Source organism: Gopherus flavomarginatus, chromosome 2 (genome assembly GCF_025201925.1).
Source record: "Gopherus flavomarginatus isolate rGopFla2 chromosome 2, rGopFla2.mat.asm, whole genome shotgun sequence".
Classification (NCBI taxonomy): domain Eukaryota; kingdom Metazoa; phylum Chordata; order Testudines; family Testudinidae; genus Gopherus; species Gopherus flavomarginatus.
In genome coordinates, this window is record NC_066618.1 from 166,062,418 (window position 1) to 166,082,879 (window position 20,462).

The 20,462-nt window shown below is 58.3% G+C and overlaps 1 protein-coding gene across 9 annotated transcripts in view; it reads right to left on the reverse strand.

Annotated features, from left to right (window-relative positions):
* Positions 1-7,362: 7,362 nt before the first annotated feature.
* Positions 7,363-20,462, reverse strand: part of LOC127044810 (G protein-coupled receptor kinase 5-like) — a 75,726-nt gene continuing 62,626 nt past the window's right edge. For 7 of the 9 annotated variants that reach the window (XM_050939996.1, XM_050939997.1, XM_050939995.1 and 4 more), the window contains 14 exons: positions 18,282-18,359; positions 17,778-17,878; positions 17,553-17,645; positions 17,385-17,448; positions 16,569-16,709; positions 16,000-16,190; positions 15,265-15,356; positions 14,425-14,514; positions 13,991-14,199; positions 13,188-13,325; positions 12,799-12,936; positions 11,912-12,043; positions 11,268-11,375; positions 7,363-9,628 (listed from right to left, as the gene is read on the reverse strand). In XM_050939996.1, the coding sequence (XP_050795953.1) occupies positions 9,584-9,628; positions 11,268-11,375; positions 11,912-12,043; positions 12,799-12,936; positions 13,188-13,325; positions 13,991-14,199; positions 14,425-14,514; positions 15,265-15,356; positions 16,000-16,190; positions 16,569-16,709; positions 17,385-17,448; positions 17,553-17,645; positions 17,778-17,878; positions 18,282-18,359 (1,620 nt within the window). In that variant the 3' untranslated portion in view covers positions 7,363-9,583. Of the gene's footprint in view, positions 10,210-10,276; positions 11,376-11,911; positions 12,044-12,798; positions 12,937-13,187; positions 13,326-13,990; positions 14,200-14,424; positions 14,515-15,264; positions 15,357-15,999; positions 16,191-16,568; positions 16,710-17,384; positions 17,449-17,552; positions 17,646-17,777; positions 17,879-18,281; positions 18,360-20,462 lie in introns of all 9 variants that reach the window. The other 2 variants (XR_007772547.1, XM_050939993.1) reach the window with 2 other exon arrangements.

The following is a 20,462-nucleotide window of genomic DNA, read 5'->3' on the forward strand; positions in this document are numbered from 1 at the left end:
ACAAAAAGCAGCTCCAGTGTGAACAATCCCACCATGGCACCCCAGAGACCCTTGCTGCAGCGTGACCCGCTCGGCAAGGTCCTTTGTTTCTCCCAAGACTCTCTCAGGACAGGGGCAATTACAGCTGGAGGGGTTAAATGTGCTGGCTGGCTTCTCACACAAAGGCAGACTAGCCCTAGATGCTGGGGCAAAGTGCCACAGCCTGACTGGCAGGCACTGGGAGAAATGCCACCCTAGAGACTAATTCAGAGCCAGGATGGAAAAGGCTGCCTGCAGCACAGCACCGAGCTGCCAGGTTTGTCTGGAGCCAGGATGTCAGGCTCTGAATCGGGAGAGCCTGGGGAAGGACCAGGGGCACCGATGTTAGAGGCCTGCACGTTCCTGGGCAGGGAAAAAGGAGTGACCCAGGACAGGTTATTCACTCAGTATCATAACAATGCCTGGCTCTGACACAGCTTTCTCCTCGCACCCCCTCACATGGATGGGAGAGCTCAGTGACTTGCCCAGGATCACACAGGAAACCTGTGGCAGAGAAGGATCAATAGACCTGGGTTACTCTAGGGGCAGTAATCACTTACCCCTTCTATTAGCCACCGGGACCAAGAGGGGAGAGCGGGTTCTCCTAAAACTGAGCCGAGACCCTACAGGACTGAAGTAATCAGGGGTTTCAATCAGCTCCTGACAGCAGACGCACTGGTAAAGGCAGGATGCGAACTGGCAAAGTGCTGAGGATCCAGCATCGGCCCCATGGAGCAGAGCAGGGGCTCGCATGCTCGGCTCACAGCTGCTGGGGGATGCTTGAAACCCAGCCCGAGCCCACCCTCACACAGAGCCGAGGGTTCTTTGGCTCGTTTGGTTTCCAGAGCAACAGGAACGGAGGCGATTTTCCCTGCTCTCCTCACCATTTGCAGGGAGCCTCTGAGCAGCCGGACCTTGGAGAGAGGGAGACGCAGGAGGCAGGGCTGGCTTGCCAGAAGGTACTTATGGCTGGAAGCACCAGATGCTCAACTGCTGCACCAGAGAGAGAGAGGTAGGTGCTGGTGCCTAGAGCGGTCACACTGCCGTTGGGTCTAGGGGATGCAGCTGGTTTCCTCGGGACTCGCTCGGGGATGGGCAGGCGGACACCCAGTCTGGCTGTTATGCAGGGAAGGGGAGGCTGACATTTTCGTTACCGGGATTGTCTAGCGGAGGCTGGCAGTTTGCTTTTGGCATGGAAAGTCTGAGATGTGCTAGTCGGGCCCCAGGCTCCCAGCATGAAAGGCTCAGAAAGGACTGTCTGGAACAGACTATTTCCCATCTCCCCTCCGGCCATAGCTGTCAGCATGACTTTGCTTGCAGGCTCTGAGCTCTTTGGGGCCAGGCCGGTCTTTACTTCATATCTGCCCCAGGCCAGCATGATGGTGCCCAGCCTGGTGACCTCTACATGCTACTGCACAGAGAGATGAAACTGCAGCAGCAACGTCCCAGAGGTTCCTGGCCTTCTCTCCTGCAGCTGGGAGCAGGAAGCTCAACAAGCTGCTGGGGTTGAGAAAAGGCCCATTTCCTATTAGAGACACTTACAAGTCTCTCATGAACCTTGCTGACATCCCCTTTCCCACACATCCCAGGCTCAGCTGCGCCCCAGGGCAGGGGCATGTGCAGGAGTCAAAACCAACAGCTTTTGGAGGGGCATGCTCTGTGCCCCCACCGGGGCCCACAGAGCTGGTCACTAGCACTCTGGCTGTTTCCAAAGGAAGCCTCTCCACCCCCAAGCATTTTACAATGCAGCTCACCCTCTGTCCTCACCACAGTGATGGACAATAGGGTCCCAGCAGGGCATTGGGATCAAGCTGGAGCACTGCATGCTGGGACCTGTAGTCTCCATAGGGCAGATGCAAGACTTTGCCCTGTTACACGGTACGTAGGCGCTCCAGTCATGGACCTCCTGTGCCAAGCGCTGTACGAACAACAAAGAACCAGTCCCTGCCCCAAAGAGCTCACAGTTTGGGCTGGTCCAAACAGGGTGGATATGGCGACACATAGAAGTTAGGGGGGTTGTTCCAATTGGAAGAACACCCGCCTTTCACTGCACTCTTCAAATAGTTGGTTTTGGACAATTTTGCCTTGGAAACTTTTCAAAATGAAATATCCTATTTTTTCTGTCTAAAATAAACAAAAAAACGTTTCAAAACGTTCCTTTTTGTGGGAGATTTCATTCACGTTGATACTGTTTTGCAAAAACAACTGGTTTACTTGAAACTGCATTTTCAACCAGCCTCATTTAGAATCTTGCCTCTTAGACACAGGCCTCAAAAACGTATTTCAATAGTGTGTTCTGTGCCCTCAGCCATTACTAAACACAGACCATAAACAGCACCCCCTGCTGCCCAGACACTGGCAACACCAGCAAAGATTAGGCCCTTCTCTTAGAGAAGGACGTGCTGTCTAGCTGCCCATGGGGGTCTGCAGCCCATGGGCAGCCCTGATTTAAGGGCTCTATACTTTGGCTCCCAAGTGAGCCCGGTGTCTGCAATCTATATCCCCTCCACACCCACAGCACACAATGCACTTTGGGCTTCTGTGGCTAGTCTCACTGCTCAGCAGCCAGCAATGGCCCCGCAGGGAAAGACGTCTGGCACCCAAACAAAACCCAGGTACCCCACGGCAAAGCTCTGCCGCAGCCCGTACTGCTCCTGGGGCTCAGGTGGCAAGCAGCCATCTCAGGGAAATACAGGGCACTCTTCCCCAGGAACGGGGGGCCCGGCAGGGGGGGAGGTTGAATCCAGCCAGGTGGGGCTGCAAACACAGGCTCTCTTATACAGGGTGGAGGAAGGAATTTGGAAACAATGGATCCCTGATTCCCACGTACACTGAGGCCACCTCACCCCACTCTCACCCTGGCAAGGGGCGGAGACAATCTGCTCCCATGTTAAAGCCCCTTTCCCATGCCAGAGGGGCTGTGGTGAGCCTGCGAACCAGGCCTGGCACCTCTGAGCTTCCCAGGGCAGGGAAGGCAACTCAGGCCTGTAATCCCCACGCCCCATGCTGGGATGGTGGTGGAGGGATCCCAGCCCCGGCTCCCTCCCAAGGCAGATATATCAAGCATCCAGGGCCTTTTGCCATGCGTGCAGCCCTCGAATCCCAAGGTCCTGCCTGCTCCGCACACACCGAGGATCATGGGTCACTTCCCAAGGAGTCAGGGCTCCCCAGGGTCCTTGGCCAAGCTGTCCTCTCCTCAGCCGGCTGTGCAGCATTCGCTCTGGACATCTGGCTGCTACCTCCACACTGGCTGCATGTCAAGAGGGCTCTTGCAGGAGATCCACTGAGAGAACGGGATCCTGGGCAGGGCTGGCTCCTCTCAGCTCAGCCTGGCACGGTGCAACCAGCCCGTGCTCTCAGACTCGGAGGTAGGGCCAGGCTAGTCACGGGGAGCCCAGAGTTGCTGCATTCTCTCTTTGCAGGTGCCTGGAAGTCCCTGCCCATGAGACCATGCTACCAACCAGACAGTGTTGAGAAGATGCCAGAATCCATTCCCCTAGGAAAGGCCTGGGTTACCATGAACCACACAGAGGGGCTGGGGAGCGGTCCCCAGCCCAATGAGAACACGACGTGGTCTCCTTTGGCCCCGGAGCCGTTCCCGTGGGAGTTCCACACCATCATTGTGGTGGCTATCTTCTGCTGTGTGTGCCTGCTGCACTTATCCGCCTTCCTGTACACCATCTGCTTCCAAATCCAGGGCCACTCCAGGCCAGCCCCTCGCCTTGCCAGCCCTGGTGTCTATGAGGAGAATGAGATTGCCACCTTTCAGCCATCCCCTTCTGCCACCGACACGCCAGCCAGGGCCAACCCTTCCTGAAAGCAGCAAGAGGATGAAGCCAACACACCTCTGAGGCCAGCACTGCGGCTGGTGTAAGTCAGGGAAGCTGCTGATTTCAATGGAGCAAAATCCGTTTGCATCCGCGAGGGATCCAGCCTGAGTGGTTTACCGGCTGGAGCACATGGTTTAAGGGCCCAGCCACTGTTTGCACCAGTGTGACACAGAGGGGGTTAAATTGTGACATCTAGCAGCCTACTGTGTCTTTGCTAGGGGACTGCAGCACCAGTCCTGGATGCCGATGGCTGGTGACGCTGAAAGCTGGCAGCCCCAGACAGGCCAGCCCCGAGGGAGCTCTCCCCAGGCCCAGCGAGGTCTCAGCACGGCACAACGGGCCGAGGTCATTCAGCAGCCCAAACAGGGAGACTGTTCCGCCTGCCCCCCGCCCTGTACCTGGTAACTGTTGGGGGCCCCCCTCCATAGGAGGCAGCACAAAAGCTGTGTCACCCCACAGACAGCATGGGGTGGAGTGGGCAGTCTGTGAAATCCCAGGGGAAAGCCATCCTGCAACCTTTGGGGAGCGAGTGCTGTTTAGCCTGTGGGCACAGTGCAGGGCCCAGCCAGTACAGGACCTGGCTCGTGGGGCTGGCATCAGGCCTCTTCCCTGGAGAGCTCCAGTGCACAACATTCCCCTCCATGAACACGGCACATGTGGTGAGGACGATGGGCTTGTGCATGGGGCACTGGGAGAGGACTCCAGAGACCCAGGTTCAGGTCCCAGCTCTGCCACATGCTGCCTGGGTTACTCTCTGGGCCCCTTCAAGCAGCTGTGGATGGGAAGAAGGACCCTCCCTTGGTCTGGCTTGGTTGCTCAGGCTGTGAGCTCTTGTGCAAGGACGGTCCTTGTTACATATAGCACCAAGGGGTCTTGAGTGCCTCCAAAATGTAGCTTGTAGGATGCACACCCGCTCCCTGCAGCAGCCTCCATCCCAGACCCAGCTGCAAGTAAAGGAAGCTTTTTAAGTTGCAGTCACTACAGTGTTTTACCTTGTTCTCCAGGAGCTGGGGATCGAGTCTTCTCTCACACAAGCAGCTCTCTCTTCCCCTGGGCTCCAGGCAGGGGCTTTTAGCCAGAGGGCAAAGGCAGGCAGCCTGCAGGAAAAGCCCTCTTGCAAGTGGGTCTGGGAGCTTCCCCTTCCCACAGGAGCAAACAGAAGAGACCAGTCCTCTCTGCCCCAGGGCCCCATTGGTGGCATCTGTGGGAGGAGGCTGGTGCTAATTGATCGTTAGAGGGAAGGCAGGAACTTGCAGGTGTGAGAGGCTTTAGCAGACAGGGCTTTGGCTTCAGTCTGAAACCTGTGCCAGGCTCCGATACAGGTTGAGCCATGGACTAGCTCTCTGCAGGCCTTCCCCACCCACTCACCAAGGGTGGTCGGGGGCTTGGGCACTGCCATCTGGTTTCCCTCCCCACACAGGCGCTGCCCAGGAGCCATGTGGTAATAGTGCATAGGGCGAGAGCGCCTGGAGGGAACAGACAGCCCCCAAGGGTGGGACAGCAAGGACCGGCCACCAGCCTACGCTGCAGCACAAAGCGGGGAGCTGCCAATGGCCCTGCAATTGGGGAGGGGTGTGGAGATGCTAGAATCCAGCTCCCCTACCCCTCCAGGCAGCTGGGCCCCTTTGTCAGCTCCCCCTCCCCACCACAGAGCCTGCCACTGCCAGGAACAGACCTGCTGCCCCACGCAGCACCCCATCAGCCTGCTCCCATGGCAAGGGTGGAAACACTCCCTGGGGGCACTTCCCTCGACTCCGCAGGCTGCAGGACTGGCCCCAAGGGGATGTAGGCAAGGGGTCTGCACTATGGGACGCTTTCCTTTCCCTGGCTGGGCAAGCAGTAAGAAGAGTAACCCTCTACCTGCGCTTGCCAACAAGGGGGGAATGGCACAGTGCTCGAGGATGTCCCAGCTGGCCTGCCATGGCTGCAATGGGCACTGCTACCAAGGAGGGTGCTTGCCCTGCCGTTGCTGGTGCTGCTCCTGTCCAGTCGAGGGGGACCTGTCTTCAGCGTGGTCAGTTTGGGGGCCTCAAGAGCTGGGGGAAGTAGCACCAGTTCTGCAGAGGGCAACTGGCTATCGAGCTAGCCCACCACAGAGAGCATCGGCAGAGCAAGGGGGTGAAAGGGCCAGAGGAGAACCCAGGCCTGGTGCCTTGTTTCCCGCAGACCCAGTTGGGCTACAGCAGCAACCCCTGTGCATTGCAGACACCTGGGTCCCCTGGCATTGGCCATGTTCACCAGAGCCCATCTCCCTGCCAGGGTCCACCCCTGCTCTCCCAAGGCCTCGGGCCAGACTCTGAGGAGATCCTGGCTTGCGGCGTGCACCCCCCACATTGGGTGCTGAGCTGAAAATCTGACCCTGAGCGCACAGCCCTGCACTGCTTCCCTCTAGGGCCACCCAGTGGCCAAGACAGCTCCCTGCAGCTCAGGGGTCTGTGACAATTCATTGAAAAAACAAAGCGTAAAGCTGAGAGGGTTATTTCAACGAGGATTTTATCTCTAATGGGCTACAGGGGATGCACTCAGGAACCGCAGGAAGGATGAAGAGGCTCAGGGATTATGGGACTGATCTTATTTGGTGGGGAGTGACAGGTTTCTAGGGCACATAGGGCCTGGCAGAAAACCAACAGCTTCTGCTTCTAGAGCGACAGCATGGGCCGGTGCTTAGAGCACAGCAGCGGATTTGGTCACTGTGTCCCCAAGACACCTTAAGGAACATTCCCGCTCTGTGCCTCAGTTTCCCCACATCTATGAGATAGATGATGGCACATACCTCTGTTAAATGCTTTGGGAGCCATTAAGGAGTATTATCACTGAAGAAAAACATCCCTGGGAAGGAGTGCTCCCATTATTCAGAAGATTCTCATGTGTTGGTTAGCTCAGCACTAGGTTGGAAGCCTGCAGTCTCCCTTCCATGGAGTAGCACAGGACAGCCAGCTGGAGAGGTGCAGCTGCTGCAGGTTATGGCCTCAATCCTGCAATTGTACCTGCCTGGGCTGGCCCCAGCCCTCACATGGGGCCCGAAGAGTCCAGCTGCATGGGATCTGGTTGCAGGACCCGGCCCTGTCTTTGCACTCCCTATGGAATGGCTTTGACAACCCTGCGTGGCTGATCAGTGAAATGGAAAGTATCACATGCACACACAGTGCTCATGTTTCTAAGGGAAGGTGTGTATATTGTTACTGGTGGGGGGCAGGAAAACCAAAAATACCTGTATATCCAGAATTTACAAGGGCACACTCCAAAAAACAAAAATGACCGTGCATGTAATTTCAGTGCTTTACAAAATGGAAGAGGAAAAAAAGAAAACCAACCTAAAACATAGTCCTGTAATTAAATTACAAATTAGAAAGTTGTAAAAGCTTACTACAAAAATACAGCGGAGTAAGAGGGCTTCTCCTCGACTGGGGAAAAGTGACATCCACTTCTTCCTCTGAGAGGTTGGGTTTGTTTTGTTTTAAATTCCCCATAAAAATATCCCTGAAACATAGATGTGTACAAGTCACCACATGGCTTGCTTTGCTGCTTTTAGCTTTAAAATGTACATCCAGGCACTCACCATATAAGGATTTACACATGTTTACAAATGTACAAAAACCAAACTGAATACTCCAGAACCAGGAATTTACAGTGTAAAAAACCAGTCCAAAGCCCATGGATGCTGAGAGAAAGGAAAATACAAAAATACACGTGTCTTTTTGCAAGGGGGAAACTCCGTCTTGTTTGGAATCCCCAGAGCATCCCGCTGGAGAAACTGGCATGAGACAGCACCCTATCCTTGCATAGAAACAGACACTGTCCATGTGGCGCACAGTCTCTTTCTGGACAAGCTCAGTGGGTCACAGAGCATCTTTCAGCAAAAGGCAGGTCTCAGTATGCTTAACAAACACACTCATTTTCTCTCTCACACCCCCCGTTTTCAATGGTATCAGAAGACATTTTCCTCTCCGATGAGATGGAGCAGGATACAATCATATTCAAGAAACTTTCTCTGCCCATCCCCCCACATAGAATTGTAAGTTCTTCAAAAACCAAGCAGAGTTTATTTCAGGATCTCTGCTGAGGCTCCAGGGATAAGAGGCGTGGCATCTGAAACAATCTTTCCCGGTTCATTTACACCAAAGCCATCAGTTTGTATTTTTCAGCGGGACAGTCTTGTCATCTAGGCCCAAGAGCTACTTTTTCCTAAATGAAGTGTTTCACAGAATTTAACAATTGGATCAACCTGAAAGTGTCAATGAACACCACCTAGTCTGGTTTTACACCTCCTCCTGCAGTGTTTGCAACTCGCTCTCTGCAACCTTGGGCTGGTTCTGGAGAACTAGGAAGTGAAACCCACTGACACCAACCTGCCTAATTTCTCCTTTCAGGCTGAGCAAAATGCATGAAGGGAACAAGAACACAACTTTTTGCAACCACTTTCTGTTTCAGTTACTGTTGGTAACATGAGTGCAGCGGGATCAGTGTTTTTTTAAATTTGGGTTGAGGCTGTCAAGCAGTCTAGAGGATTTAGACACATCTTCCATTGATGCATCTAAATTTCCTGCAACATTGCACTGTTTTCCCCCTGACCTGTTTGCGCTTCTAGCCAAGCAGGTTGCCAAGACCAGGGCAAAGCAAGGTCCATGCCAATCCAGCCAAGCCAATGGCTGGGACACAGGCACTTCCAGAGACCAAATCCAGACCCCAACTGCTCAGCTCCAGCAGTGCTCCCGGGGGGTAGCCTCCCCCATGCGCCATCACCCAACATTTCACCAGCACTGTCTTTTCCTTACTTTACAACCCAGCATGACCCCCAGACAGCCCTGTCTGCACTGGCAAGGATGGGACCCACCAGTCACCAGTGCCGCAGCCCACTGGCGAGAGCTGTCATGCAGGCCAGGCTCAAAGCTGGGTGAGAGACGGTCCCCAGCCCAGCCTGCACTGCAGCTGCCACCAGCAGGAACTCAGCTCCCAGTTCCACCAGCGCAAACCAAACTGGGGAGGTGAAGATTCTTCCCACACAACCACCAAGCAATCAGGAGTCCAGCCAGGCCTGGAACCCCATCACCCCACTGTGCTCCCAGAGATTCCCACTCCCCAGAGGAGACATGCTCACGCTGGAAGTAATTTGAATGCAGGACCTGCTGAGGTCATCACAGGCATGGCTCATGCTCCAGCTGAGAGAGGGGAGGGGCATAAGGCTGTAATACCCTTTCTTACCACAGGGGGCGGGTGTCAGTCAGACAGAAATGGCTAATCTTTGGACCACCACTCACAAGGTTTGCTCTGGTCAGGCCTAGAAGACCATGGCAGGGGCCAGCTTTACCTGCTGCTCTAGGCATGAAGAGAAGGAGAGCTCGAGTGGGACTGCACAGCACAGCCTGCCTTTAACCTTGGTTCCCCCCATCAGAGAGCCCCTTCCTTGGGACATGAGTCCCCTGCAGCAGATTGTCCCCATGAAGCGTCTTGTTTGGATTCCGATGAGCCGAGTGGCCGGGAAGAACGCGCAGCTTCCTCGAGAGCCAGCGGCTGGGGCTGGAAGAGCCGGCTACGTGCCCCACCGGACCCCATGGCCCACTCCGCCATCGAGCTCCCCGAGGAGCGGTGAGGCTGGAGAACAGAAGGGGGTTTGTGCATTGGACTTGGAATCGGGCGAAACCACAAAGTGCAGCGAGTCTGCCACTCTCGGCCTGGCAGATCTGATATGGCTCAGGAGTCTTATTGCCACCCCCGGCTCCTGGGACAACACAGCCTCAAGGGCCAGTCTCGAGAGAGGAGTCCCTTTGGCAACTACTGACCTGGGGGGGGTGAGAGGAAGGAATTGTTTCACATAAAGAGGAATTGAAAGGTGTTTCCCCTGCCGCAACTCATGACGTCGCTAGCATCAGGCAGAGCTAGGAGCTTCCTTCCCGACCCAGCCCTAGGGGGTCAGGACACCAGCCACTGGGCCAAGAGAGAGGGTCTTTACTCTGCCCTCACTGGGGAGCAAAGAGGCACCCAGGGCTGTATAAGACATCGGAGTCACGCCGAAGTCTGAGCGAATGCAGTGTGTGCACTCAGCAGCTCAGCTTGGGGGTGGTTCCTTGGAAATCTCTTCCCTCCCCTGCTCAGAGACCGAGTTTGGTCATTGCTCCCTTCACCAATTCTCTCCAACAAGGGGGAGTGGGTGCAACTGACTGATGGCCTTCATGACCCCAAATTAAAGGACCCCTGGGTCCTACCCCACTCAGACAGAGTCTCCTTGCTCCCCTGGCCTGGGCTCCCCCAACCCTGCTCGTGCCCTTCAATCCTGACCCACAGCCCCTCTGCTATCCCAGCCCTGGGACCCCCCAGGTCAGAGCTTCACTGGCACCCCTCAATCCTGACCCACAAGCCCCCGCTATCCCAGCCCTGGGACTCCCCCAGCCCAGAGCTCCACTGGTGCCTCTCAATCCCAACCCATACACCCCATCCCAGCCCTGGGACCCCCCAGCCCAGAGCTCTACTGGTGCCCCTCAATCCTGACTCGCATCCCCACCAGAGGTGAGCAGCAAGGTGGAGAGTTCAGTCACATGATCTCCACCTTCAGTTCAGACAATTTTGCCCTTCTTTACAAACCATAACTCCAGATTCCTCTGCGCTGGCAGGACATGGCTGGCTGAGCCCCTCTATTGGTGCTCTTGGTGGGGGCGGGGCGGTGCTAGAAAAGGAAAGATCCTGCCTGGACTGAAAGGGGCCAAGCAGCTACAAAACACACTGCACACTTGTCCCCTGGTCTCTGCAGGCAGCTGGCTATGGCTGGCCCCTGTTCAGCCTGAGCAGCTAGGGGCTCCCACCTGGGCTGTGAGCCCCACTTCTCCTCTCTCCCAAACCCTGCAGACAGGGGAGACACACAAGCAGGGAGCACCCTTCTCCTGACAGATGCAGGGTGGGCACAATGCCGACAGTACCTCCCAGGGCAGGGTTCGCAGCAGGAACCGCGGGGGCAGAGTGGGAGGCCACCCCACTGAGCACGGCAAGGAAGCTATTGGTGCCAATGAACGCCAATTCCACCCTCTCTCGCGCGTGCAGAGCGATCCAGGCTCCCTTGTGCAGTCTGTGTTTGGCATGTGGCTGTGCCAGCGCGATGCGCCTCTGGGAGCAGGACTGAGCCAGCTCTGGAGGCGGTACCCAGAGGCAAGCGGATGGAATGAGGTGCAGCGAGAGTATCTGGCACGCAGTCCTGCGGGGGGGTGGGGCTGCATCTTCCCACCCAGCCTCCATGAGTGACTCAGCCCAGCAGGACAGGGTGATGGAACAGCCCCTTCACCCCAGCTCTGGCTCCAACAGCCTCAGCTTCACATCCACGGTAACCCTGAGAAGGCAAGGATGGCAGCTCCACGAGCGAGCTCCGGGCCTGCCTGTGCTGGCTCTAACGGAGCAGGGTCTCCATGGTAGAAGGGAGGATCAGGAAGGCACCTGTGCCATGGCCCGGCCTTGGCAGACGGAGTTGGCCGTGGGAGGATGTGAGTTCACGCCCGCAGTGAGGTTGGAGTGTGTGTTGGTGCTGATGGTGTAGTCAGCTGGCTGTGGGGGAGACAGATGGGGACAGCACATTAGACAGGGGCTCAGTCACTCCCGCCTGCAAGCCGCAGGCTCCCCAACTATAGACCTGGCCAGGAAGGCAAGGGACAGAGGAAGGGCTACTGGAGAGACACCTGGCAGCGAGACCCACCCAAGGAGCAAGGTCTCAGGGCTGGCCACGCGCCTGAGCCCTTCATACTAACAGCACAGAAACCAGGCAGAGCCGGTGTGGGCCAAAGGCATCCACACAGCCAATACAGGGTGTTACTGGGCCAGTCTCAGCCATGAGATGCCTTCTTCCAGAGCCTGGCCAGCTCACCCCAGGCTGGTCTGAGGGGGTGTTCGCTTCCCCTGGGCCGGAGCGGGTCAGAGCGAGCCAGCCTTGGCTGTAAGCGCTGGCTGAAGGCAGGCGTGGAACTGGGCGGTCTCTAGCACCTGCTGAAGAGCATGTGGGGCGGGGGGAAACTCCAGCATGGCCAGGGTCCCAAACCAGGGCAAATATCTCAGGGAATGTGGGCAGGACAGACAACAGGCCTTACGTGCCGCCGGAAGAGCCGCTGAAGCAGGCTGCGCTTGGGCGGCTCGGGGAGCTGCTTCCAGTCCAGATCTGGGGAGCGCATCCCATTTGGTCCAAACACATTCAGGTCTTTAAAGCACTCGGTCTCTATCATCTGGGGAGAGGTGCACAGGGGAAAGCTCAGCAGGAGGCACCCGGGGCCACAGGGAGCCAAAGATGGGACTGTCTCCCAGGCAATCAGAGGCAGGCTCCTGGGGAGGACATTCTCCCTGCGTCTCTGAGAGCAGGGGGCTGGCCAGGCCGGATGCATAGGGGTGCCAGCACACTGGCGCTACCATCCCTGGGAGCCAGCAAAAGAAGGGACAGCCCCATGCCCTGGGGCTAGGGCAGGATCGGGCTCTTCTTTGTATTCCTCAGTTTAAGCCATGGGGCTTCTGCCCCTCCTTCTGGGGCAACTCCCTCCTGCTGAGTCACCCTGGGCTCCATTCCCACGCACCCTCCTCAGGGATTGCAGCTGCAGGGCAGAGGCCTGCATCCCAGCTGCCCCAGGCTCTGCCCCAGCATAGTTTCTGGTGGGATGGGGCAGAGGTCCTCCCAGACCCTGCCACGGGGCCCAGCTGCCCAAGAGGGAAGCCCACCACCTGTCCTGCCTGAGAGGAGTTTGCACACCCTGGCATGCCCCACAGCCCTGGCACGGAGGCAGAGGGCTCAGTCATCAGGGCACCAATCTTCCTCTGGGAAAAGGAGACAGGCCAGAGCCCCCCGACCAGTGACATGGACTCAGCCTCCCTCCTTGCCAGCTGCTGTGTCAGAGAGAGGCGTGGGGGGCACTATCTGTGGGCACACACAATGAGTTGAGGGAGGAGTTCAGCCATTATGGCTGCAGAGTCCCCTTCCCCCTCCCCTTACCTCATTCTGCCAGGGGATGGAGACGCTGCCCGTGGCGAATTTGGCATAGAAATCACTGTCCGTTTGGTCCAGGTTGACGCCCTTGACGGTGGAGAACTGCTCGATGTCCAGCACGTCCTTGCAGTACACGGCACGAGGCTGCAGGGCCCACGGAGAGGCTCAGCGGGGGGCAGGGGATTGATCGTCCCCAGCATGCTCCAAGGCCCACTCCCCTGGTACTAGTGGCCCCTGGGCTGGGGAGGCAGCCCCCTCACACCCAATATGCACCCACTGGAGCATCAGCCCCTCGCCACTGACTCAGCACTGACTCGTGGTCCTCCCCGCTAGTGCTTGGCCTGTGCCATGTTGCCCGCCCTTCCGCCCCCACCCTGCCTCTCCCGGGCTCTTACATCTGGCACAAACGATGGCTTTATGACCCCGGCCTCCAGGCGCTTGAAGTTGATGGTCCTGAAGAACGGATGCTGCTTCACCTGGGCGGCCCCATCCTCCTCGCAGCCCAGTCGCTGCTTCGGGTCCTTGGTCAGGAGCTGGGGACACAGGGACCAAGGCCCAGTGGTCACATGGGGGGTGGTGACACGGACTGAATGCAGCGCAGAGGGCTAGAAAGAGCGGGCAGGCTCTGCCCCCACAGCTGGGTGCACAGGAGAGCACTGGGGATGGCACCCGGCCTGGCAGAGAGCTGGGGAGGACAGTGGCAGCCCCAGACCCCAATGAGCCCAGAGCCCCATTGTGCCAGGCACTGTCCTCCGTGAGATGGTCCCTGCCTGGTGAGCTCACTTTGCACTGACAAGAGACTCATCACCCTTCATTCACAGAGGGGCTGGGGCTGTGGCCACATGTTGAACGCAGCAGCAACGTCCTCCCACAGCTGTAGCCAACCCACCTCCCGGTCGAGGGAAGAATTCGACCTAGAGCTGTTTATCCTGGGGGGTGAGTCAGCAGAGCCGTGGGATTTCCTCTCAGTGCTTCCCCTGTTCCCCAGAGCTGGAAGCTGGGTAGTGTCTGCAGCCGGCTCTAGACTGTGGGCCTGTGGGGTCGGGGAGGAATCACATACCCACAAACCTGGCCCTGCCAGCAGGGCCCCCAGTGGAGCAGGCCTGGGCACCCCTGCTGCAGGGCGCCGGCCCCCGCTGCGGACAGACAGGCCTTACGGGATGAGCACAGGGCACGGTGGCTCCAGCTGCCAACTCACCATCTTGCAGATGGCCTTGGTGTCCTCGGTGAACTTGTCAGAATACAGCTCCTGCTCCTCCTGCACCCGCTTCTCCACCTCCTCCCGCTTCACCCTCTCCTTGCGGGCACGGAACGGCGACTGCCCCTCGATCATCTCGTAGATCAGGCAGCCCAGCCCCCACCAGTCTGGGCTGAAGGTGTAGCGCTCGTTGTTAATCACCTCTGGAGCTGGCAGGGTGAGAGCAGGGGCAGCCCTCAAACAAACCCCATTCGGCATCACTCACCAGCTCCCAGCCAGGCCCTGAGGCCAGGCTGCCCACAGGTGGGAGAAGGGCCCTGCCACAGAGCACAGCCATCCTGCCTAGCGGCTTTCCCCTTGAAACCAGCACCTGGCCCAGTGCTCTGGGTTCCAGTCACCCCCACAATCCCGTCAATGGCAGCCCCAACACCTACCCATGTAGCCGACAGTCCCGACACGGCCACGGATCATCTCGCCCTCTGGAATTTTAATGGCCAACCCGAGGTCCGAGATCCGGATATGTCCTGCCACGGGAGGGAAATCAGAAGGCTCAGCAGTGGGACTGCCCACCACTGCCACTCCATCTGGTGTTCCCAGCTCCATGGGCCTGCTGCGACCCTTTAGCAGGCAGCCCTTCGGGGACTGAGGCATCAGCTGCGTGGGCTATTCTAAGGAGATGGGTTTAGGGAAAATCATCCCAGAGGGGAACAAAGGGAGCCACTGACCTCAGGTGCAAGGCAAAGGGGGCAGATCGTCCCCTCCCATGCTAGACCATGGCACCACGTCCGCCCCCAGCAACAATGAAATGCAGCCACCTCTGGGGTGAGAGCAGCAGCCCAGGGCTGGGTGGGGAATTCCAGCTCAGCAGCCCCTAGTATGGCGCAGACAGATCCTCCACTTTTAGTCTCACCTGGGAGGCACTGTCCCCCACCCATGTGGTCCCAGACACTGTTCTCAGTGGGGCATTTCAGGCCTGATGCCTAGAGTCTGAAGCCGTCCCCACCACGGCAGGAGTCTGCCCCCTTCACCTTGACATGAATGTGGATTCCTGGGCTGCTCTGTCTTGGGCGCCCTCTCCAGCTGGTCTCTGCTGAGCCCAGCTCATGGGGTGAGTCATACCAGCTGGGGCAGAAGGAAGCCCGGCCCCTGCCCTGGGAGGTGGCTCAGGGCTGGGGCCAGTCTGGGTGGAATATGCAGTGCAAGCTGACGCAGTAAAGAGAGTCAGAGCCAAGCAGCAGCCAGGAAGGGCCAGCTGGGCTCCTGCGCCCACCAACCTGGGAAGGGGCCATGTAGACACTGGCAGCTCCCCCCGGGTGTTCCCCACTCACCGTCATCATCCAGCAGGATGTTCTCCGGCTTCAGATCCCTGGGGAGGAGAGACAGGCCCAGCTCAGAATGAGACAACCGAGGCAGTCCAGGCTCGGGTACGTCTGCACGTGCTCCCTGGTTCTCCCGTGCAGTGCATGCCAGCTGAGGCTTGCTAGTGCAGCGGAGTGCACTAGGGGAGGGCTAGGGGACCCAGTGAGCCACTCGGACACTGCTGGTCAGCGTGGTGTGGGAGCTGGGTCACATGGCCCAGGCCATGAGGATGGGCTAGATCCTAGTCAGTGAAGAGGGAGGGCATGGCCAAGCATCTTGTGCCAGGAGCACAGCCCCGAGGCCTGGGGAAAGCCGTGGTCGGCAGCGTGCAGAGCCTGAAAGGACAGGCACAAAAACAGCACAGGGAAGGGGAGAGGCCCGGGGCCGGCACACAGAACTCCCCGAGTGCCTGGCCGATCAGGAGGGACCCTACAGGGAGCGATCCTGCCAAGCCCCTGGCATGTGGAGAGAGGGAGGAACTCACTTGGGGACCATCTCCTCCCTGGGTGAGCAAGTGCACAGCAGTGGGACAAGGCATGGTCCCGACCCCACAGCCCGGCACTGCCAGTCTGCTGCCTGGAGGCGGGCACCGCCGCTGCGCAGCTCTCACGGCGCAGCTCTCATGGATGGCCTGAGTCAGGCCCACTTACCTGTAGACAATGCCCTCCTGGTGCAGGTGCTGCAGCCCGCAGCAGATCTCGGCGGCGTAGAAGATGACACGTTCATCCTCGAAGCCGGGGTTGCCCATGTTGTAGATGTGGAACTTGAGGTCGCCCCCGTTCATGATGGTCAGCACCAGGCAGAGTGCATCCTTCGTCTCGTAGGCGTAGGCCAGGCTGACCTGCGAGAGCGCCCCGCCCCCGCCAGGCAGCGTCAGAGCCAGCACCCTCGGCACAGCCAGGCCTCAAACAGCTGCCTGTCGCCGTGGCTGCATCAGATTGTACAGACCAGAGGGCACAGGGGAGCAAGCCAGATGGGTCCCCCAGCACCCTCCTTCTGCTTGCATCACTTCAAACCCAGCCACTCCTTTACAAACACCGCCAGTCCCAACCCACATGAGGAATAGTGGGGTGATTCCATCCCGCTAACACCTAGTGGGGTCTCCCCAATGGCCAGCTCCAGGGAGAAGGGCTCCCCAACCGTCCCGGAGCCAGAGGAGGGACCAAGCAGCAGCACCAGGCAGGGCTGGGAACCCAGCACTCAGGAGAGTGACACTCACCACAAACCTGCTGTTGACTTTCTCCAGGATCTGCTTCTCATTCAGGGCCATGGCCTCCCCTTTCCGCTTCTTGATCCGCTTCTTCTCCAGTTTCTTGCAGGCGTACATCTTGCCTGTCGCTCGTACCTGGCAGGCACAGACCTGGAGGCACAGACACAGTGCGGCGTGAGGTTGCTGGGAAGGGTGGTGCCTGGTGCTTGGGAGATGGAACTGGACTAGCTGGAGGAGATCCCTGGACCAAGGCCTGGCATTATCCTTCCAGGCATGACCAAAGCCATGTCTCTGTCCAGAGCTATCAGGAGAACAGTCTCGGGCAATGACCCGGCTTCCTGATCCCGTCTGTGCAAGAGGCAAGGGGGCTTCCCCCAGGGGATCATGGGGTTTCTGGGCCAGCAGCAAACTGACTTATCTGCTCCTCTGTGTCTGGCCTCTCAACTCAGCCAGCCCCCCTGCCACACAAAACCAGCCCAGAGGCCAACCAGCAGGGCCCAGCTGCACGTCCCCATCGGCTAGCCCCAGGCTCCTCCATGGAGGGTGGGGACAGACAATGCCTTTGTGCCCATCCCTCACGACGGTTGTGCTCACATACTGGCCTCTCAGAGCCTGAATCACCTCATTTCTGGCAGACAGACCCCTTCCCGGTGCTCCTGGGGCTAGCAGTGCTTAGAGACCAGGGCCTCACCAGCTGGCAGCTAGCCCGGACTGGTGCTGCCATCAAAGGGGATTATTTTACACAGAGGCTAGAGACGCTATGCCACGCACCAGGGAAAGCGGCCCTTTCCCAGCCCTGAGCGCCCCCCGGCGGCACAGCCCTACCTCTCCAAAGCCCCCCTTGCCCAGGATTCGGTACTGCCGGAAAGTGTCCTTGGTCACCGACTGCCTGAAACGACAAAGCCGCAAGGAGTGTTTAAGGCCCATGAGACCCTAGCTCAGCTGAGTTGAATGCAGCCCGGAGACAGGCTCAGCTGGGCAGCCATCACTCACCTTTCCAAGTACTTCCACTGCAGGAACCGGTCGAAATACATGCTGTCCCGATAGTCGGCGAAGGGCGCGCCGCTCAGGTACTCATGCATAGGGCTGGGGGAGAGAAGAGGGGGACGTTAGCTCTGCTCTCCTGGCTGTCCCACTGGAGGACCCCTCTCCAGCCCCAAGGATCATGGCCACGCAGTATCATGCATAGCATCGCTAAAGGCCAGGCCCAATACTCACTGCAGACAGCTGCTGAAGAGGTCTTTACAGGCACTTTTCTGCAGGTTCTCCATGCACTGGTTCATGAGGGCCTGACTGATTTCCGGCATATAGTCTGAAGACTGAGGCAAAAGGAGAACACGGCAAGTCTGAGTCCTGGCTGACGTCCCCAAGCCCAGCCAGCTCCCCACCTGGGTATTTTCCGCCTACCTGATTGATTCTTGGGCAGGAATCCTGGGAGATCCCAAGCTGCCTTGCCCAGCCCTAGGCAGTCCAGGGCCTTACTAGGCTCCTAGTACCTTGTCTAGCCCAGCAAGAGCAGTGTGAGAGAAAATGCAGCCGAAACCCCGCTCTCCGGCAGGGACACAGACCTGCATCTTCTCCATGCTGCCAGCAAGGGGCACCCTCCCCTCACAGAGCGAGCATGCAGCTCAGTGGACACACTTCCCTCTGGCCGGCCTCTGCGTGTCTCCTTCCCTAGTGCTCATGCTCTGAGGGCATGCGGGGGACCAGGCACAGACTCACCTCGCTTTTAAAGAACCTTCGGATGATCTCGTCGCCCATCTCCTTGCGCCGCTCATCCGGGGAGAGCTCATAATCGATCTGGGCGGAGCAGAAAGGGGCATCAGATTGAGCTGGGCTGGATTCCAGCTCCAGTGGTCATTGCTCTGCAAGGCCTGGTGCATTTCAGCACCACTCCAGCCTTGGCGATGAGAGGCACATCCCTCTGCCGGCCCAAGCGGCCCCTCGGCACCTCTGGGTTCGCCAGACAGGCACAGCCTAGAGCGGTGAAGCCAGACCCAAGTCCCCACGTGCCCATCCCCAGCAATGGGCAAAGCAGGGCTCAGCGTATGGCAGGGCTCTGCCTTTTCACCATGGCACCAACTCCAAGGAGTGAAGGAGCCGTCAAGGCAAACACTGTGTGGTTCCACACCTCTGCCTCCCATTGCCTGGCACTACTGGGGAGCCTCTCGACAAAGGAAATGCCACCGAGTGCCCAGAGGCACCATGCTTCCCCCTCCAGTCCTTACATAAGGACCTAGCCTTGGAGACCAGACTGGATGGCCTGCGACTCCCCCTCAGCACAGACATGCCAGCCCTCGCCTCTCTCCACCCTGTAGGCCACATGCTGCCCTTGATCCCAGGAGAGCCTGCACCAAGCAGGGTCGCTCGGGGGGGGCTAGTGGGGCAATTTGCCCCAGGCCCCGGACCCCGCAGGGCCCCCATGAGAATATGGTATTCTATAGTATTGCAACTTTTTTTTATGGAAGGGGCCCCCAAAATTGCTTTGCCTCAGGCCCCTTGAATCCTCTGGGTGGCCCTGGCACCAAGCAGGGTCTCTGCGGCTGAAGCGGCCAGCAGCATTACAGAACCGGGCTGCAAAGGGATTTCAGCATCAGGCCCGGTGCTGCCCTGCCCCAGCTATCCCAAGGCCGGCAGGCCTGGCCTGTCCTTTCTCGCCCTTTATGCTGGAGCTCTGCTGAGACGCTCTCCCCCATGCCTGGCCAAGAGACCCCTTGCCAGCTCAGGCCTGCCTGCCACAGTCTTGGGATAGGCTTTGTGCAGTGCTCACACTCCCCAGGTACAGACCCTGCCCCTGTGCTGGGCACCACGGAAGCTGAGGCTGCAGCTCACGGGATCAGCAACTATTTGCTTGCCATGGCATCATGGCTGGTGCCCCGGATGGCTCCCAGGCGACCTGGGCACCCCTACAGGGCCTGACTGTATTTACCTGCGTGACGTTATTGTCAGTCAGTGTCGACGCCTGTGGGATTCTGCCCCAGGCAGAGCTGGGCTAACCCTCCCATCCCTTCAGTACAGCTCCTTGGACAGGCAGGAAGCCAGCATGATGGGGTGGGGGGGGTGTATAGCCAAATGTTCCCACCCACCAGCCAAACAAAAGGAACAGCTGTGCGGACAGTGGGAGCCATTTATAACCAAACAACGAGCAACAGCCTGCGAAGGCGGGGGAGCCACTGGCCAGAACAGCCTGGACCCGCACACTGCCTTGGGGAGAGCTAACATGACACATTGCTCGGGGGGCCTCACCCACGCTGCATTGACCCCAGGGCTCTGCTAAGCACTCGCTGCTAGGCCTGCCAGACACAGCTCCAGGCGGAGCAACAGAGGAGAGCTGGCTTTGCTCGTCTTCCCCCTGGGCTAGAACAGCTGCAAAGCAATGGGGCACAGATCCTGCCTGGGCTCAAACACCAGTGCCTGTAAGGCAGTGTGACGAACTGGGAATGTTCTTAATGTTTGCTCTGAATACTGTGTTGGTGCCTCAGTGTCCCCTATGCAGTTCTTAAGTATCTAGGTGGTGGAATAAGGGTGTGTGATTGCTGCAAAGGGGCCAGTGCACCTAAATGCTTGACACTCTGTCTCCGAACAACCGATGGCCTGGGCCCCTTCTCTGCAAAGGTGCCAGCTGAAGGTGTTGGAGACAAAGAGGTCAGGTGACCTCCTGGCTCGGGAAAGGGGCTGAGCAGAGAGGAGGGGCTGGAGGGGGTTGTTAGTCTGGAGCTGGCTGGGGACGAGGAGTGAAGTGCAGATGTGGGGGTCTGGCTCACTGCCCCCCAGAATGGACCCGGCTGAGGAGTCCTGTTCACTGTATCTACAAGCTCTCTTTTAGACCCTGTTCCTGTCATCGAATAAACCTCTGTTTTACTGGCTGGCTGAGAGTCACATCTGACTGTGAAGTGGGGGTGC